This window comes from Cricetulus griseus, unplaced genomic scaffold (genome assembly GCF_003668045.3).
Source record: "Cricetulus griseus strain 17A/GY unplaced genomic scaffold, alternate assembly CriGri-PICRH-1.0 unplaced_scaffold_32, whole genome shotgun sequence".
NCBI lineage: Eukaryota > Metazoa > Chordata > Mammalia > Rodentia > Cricetidae > Cricetulus > Cricetulus griseus.
In genome coordinates this window covers 172,448-175,422 of record NW_023277053.1, presented here as the reverse complement: position 1 = coordinate 175,422, position 2,975 = coordinate 172,448, and the positions used below count along the sequence as shown (strand labels likewise).

The following is a 2,975-nucleotide window of genomic DNA, read 5'->3' as shown; positions in this document are numbered from 1 at the left end:
AGGCTACAGGGAGAAACCCAGAATCAAAAACAACAACAACAAGAACAAAAAAACAAAAAACAAACAAACAAACACAAAACAAAAAAAGAGTCTGGTATTGTGGCACACACCTTTAATCCCCCCAATTGAGAGGGACATGAAACCACATGCAAAGGTGTACAGAGTTTGTTCCAGAGCAGTTAGGGTTACATAGACAAGCCCTGTCTTAAAAAAGGAAAAAAGGAGGGGTGGTAGCAATCAGAAGGAATAGGATGACCTTTGGCATCCTGACTTGAGGCCTTTTTACTCTGATGGTCTCCATGTAGTGAAGGCTATATTTTAACTGCATTCAAGCCCCAAGATTCGAGACTTAAGAGGGTGTGGACAAAGATGTGTTGTTGGTTATATCCGCTCTATGAGGAAAGCCTTCCTCAAATATGCAAAGCCGAAGTAGGGTGTAGCAGTAGACTGGGTGGGCCATTGAGTGGAAGGGTGTGGTGGAATGATGGGAAAAAGGCTAGAGCTGCAACATTTCACAGGTTCGGGAGAGGAAATATGAGGGTTTGAATAAAGAGAAGACAGTTTTCACTCTTACAAGGAGAATGCCATTTATTTTTCAAGGGGAGAATACTTATAAACCAACAGCAGCCACAGTGGGAGTTTATTGAGGTCAAGGTTCTTGCCCCCAAGCCCTCAAGTACAGGGGGATAGTTTACACAGGCCTAAGCAGATAGAGGAAGGTGAACGCCTAATCTCCAGACTTGGTAGATAACACCAAGGACACTTTCAACAGGAACCACTAGTCCTGAGTTAGAGCAGATAACACCAAGGAAAACTTACATCACCCATCAGGCTCCAAAATGGGAGGGGACAGGTTGGAAAGTATATTTAAGTGAGTTCCAGGGACTGGAGTTTTTTACAGCAGCATCACTCTGGTGAAGACAGGAGTCCCTGCTGATCACCAGGGTAAGTTGGCTAGTAAGGCTTCTATATAGATGAGAGTGTGGTAGGTGGTGTTGGGTAGGGAGGAGAGGCTGTAGATTGGGGGGTGGTTGAAGATGGCTCTACAATTTTACTCCCAACAGCAATGAATAAGCAATCATTTTTCCCACATGGTCACCAGCAAGAACTATTGTTAATTGCATGTATATTTCTTTTCCGGGACAGGCCATATTATACTCTCCTGGCTGTCTCAGAGCTCTCTGTATAGATGAGGTTGTTCATGACACGACAAAAATCCTCCTGTCTCTGCGTCCTGAATGATGGGATTGAAGTTCAGAAGCACCACAAAGACAGTCTAATTTTTTTTTCCGAGACAGGGTTTCCATGTGGCTTTGGAGGCTGTCCTGGAACTAGCTCTTGTAGACCAGGCTAGTCTCAAACTCCCTGTGATCTGCCTGCCTCTGCCTCCCCAGTGCTGGGATTAAAGGCGTGTGCCACCACCGCCAGGCTCAGACAGTTTAAATTTTTAATTGATTTTATTCTTTGTCTTATGATTTAGGATTTGTCAGTGTAGGCCTGACTGTTCTGAAACTCTCAGCGATGGAGCCAGATGGAGCTGGTAATGAAGCTTTATGGAATGATAATTCGATGCTAGATGTACCCGTCGAGGTTCTTCTCTCCATATGTGCTGGTGATATGTTTGATGTAGGACAAGAAGAAAGTTTCTGGGAGGAGGAACCTTGGAACGACAGCCTTGAGAATTCTGGTGCCCAGAACAGTCCAGAGATGTCCATGATTAATGTTCCCACTCCTGACTTCAGTTTCCATAAGGATGAGAGTCTAGACATCTACATTTCTGCTTATGAACACCCTACCCACTTCTGGATCCAAATCATTGGCTCCCCCAGCCACCAGTTGGATCAACTTCTCATTGACATGATCCAGCACTATGAAAACAGTCTGCCTGAAGACTTGACTGTGCAGGTAGGAGACATTGTAGCAGCACGTTATTCTGCAGATGGTTCCTGGTATCGAGCCAAGATTATTGGTACCCTGGAAAATGGGAACTGGGACGTCTATTTTGTGGACTGGGGAAATAATGGAGATTGCCCATTGAAGGAACTCAGGGCTCTCAGGAGTGACTTCCTTAGCCTTCCCTTTCAAGCAATAGAATGCAGTCTGGCACAAATCGCCCCCTCAGTTGAACAGTGGGAAGAGGAAGCTCTAGATGAGTTTTTGAGACTCACTCATTTTGCTGACTCAAGCCATTGATGGCCAAGATCTCTAGCTGTGTCCATACTGGAATCCCAAGTTGGCCAAAAATCCATTTATATGATACCAGTAATGGGAAGAAACTTGATATTGGCCTGGAATTAGTTCGCAAAGGATATGCGGTAGAAGTTCCTGAAGATGTGGAAGAAGATGGGACTGTCCCAGATGTGTTGAAGGACATGGCCACTGAAACAGATGCTTCTCTTGCCAGCATACTCAATGAGACCAAAGAGAGCCCTGCAGAGACAGCAGATCCCCTATCCTGCCTCAGTTTATCTGAAGAAACTATATAGTGTTTTCTTATGTAGCCCAGGCTTCATCTGTGAAGTTTTCAGGATTAACTTCTCATCAGTTATTATTGTCATTAAATAAAATGATTTTGAGTAAGATTTAAAGTGTATCTTATTACTTTACGTTTCTTTTTTGTTGTTGTTTTTTGTTTTTCAAGACAGGGTTTCTCTGTGGCTTTTGGAGGCTGTCCTGAAACAAGCACTTGTAGACCAGGCTGGTCTCGAACACAAAGTGATCCGCCTTACTCTGGCTCTGGAGTGCTGGGATTAAAGGCATGCACCACCAACACCCGGCACTATTTTGCATTTCAAGACATTGCAACTTAATAATATCAGTTAGTTGGATGGGTGGGGGTAACACACCTTTAATCCCAAAACTTGGAGTCAGAGAAATGACTATTTAGTCTATAGAGTGACTGCCAGGACAGGCTCAAACAAAACGGAGAAATCCTGACATAGAAACAAAACAAAACAAAAACCGTATTAGGGATC

The 2,975-nt window shown here is 44.0% G+C and overlaps 1 protein-coding gene across 1 annotated transcript; it reads left to right on the top strand.

The window, feature by feature from the left end:
- The first annotated feature begins 1,521 nt into the window (after positions 1 to 1,521).
- On the top strand, positions 1,522 to 2,486 carry LOC100761896 (tudor and KH domain-containing protein). The gene is given in 2 exon segments (XM_027434303.1): positions 1,522 to 2,179; positions 2,182 to 2,486. Coding segments are annotated over 2 exon segments (963 nt in total).
- The last annotated feature ends 489 nt before the right edge of the window (positions 2,487 to 2,975 follow it).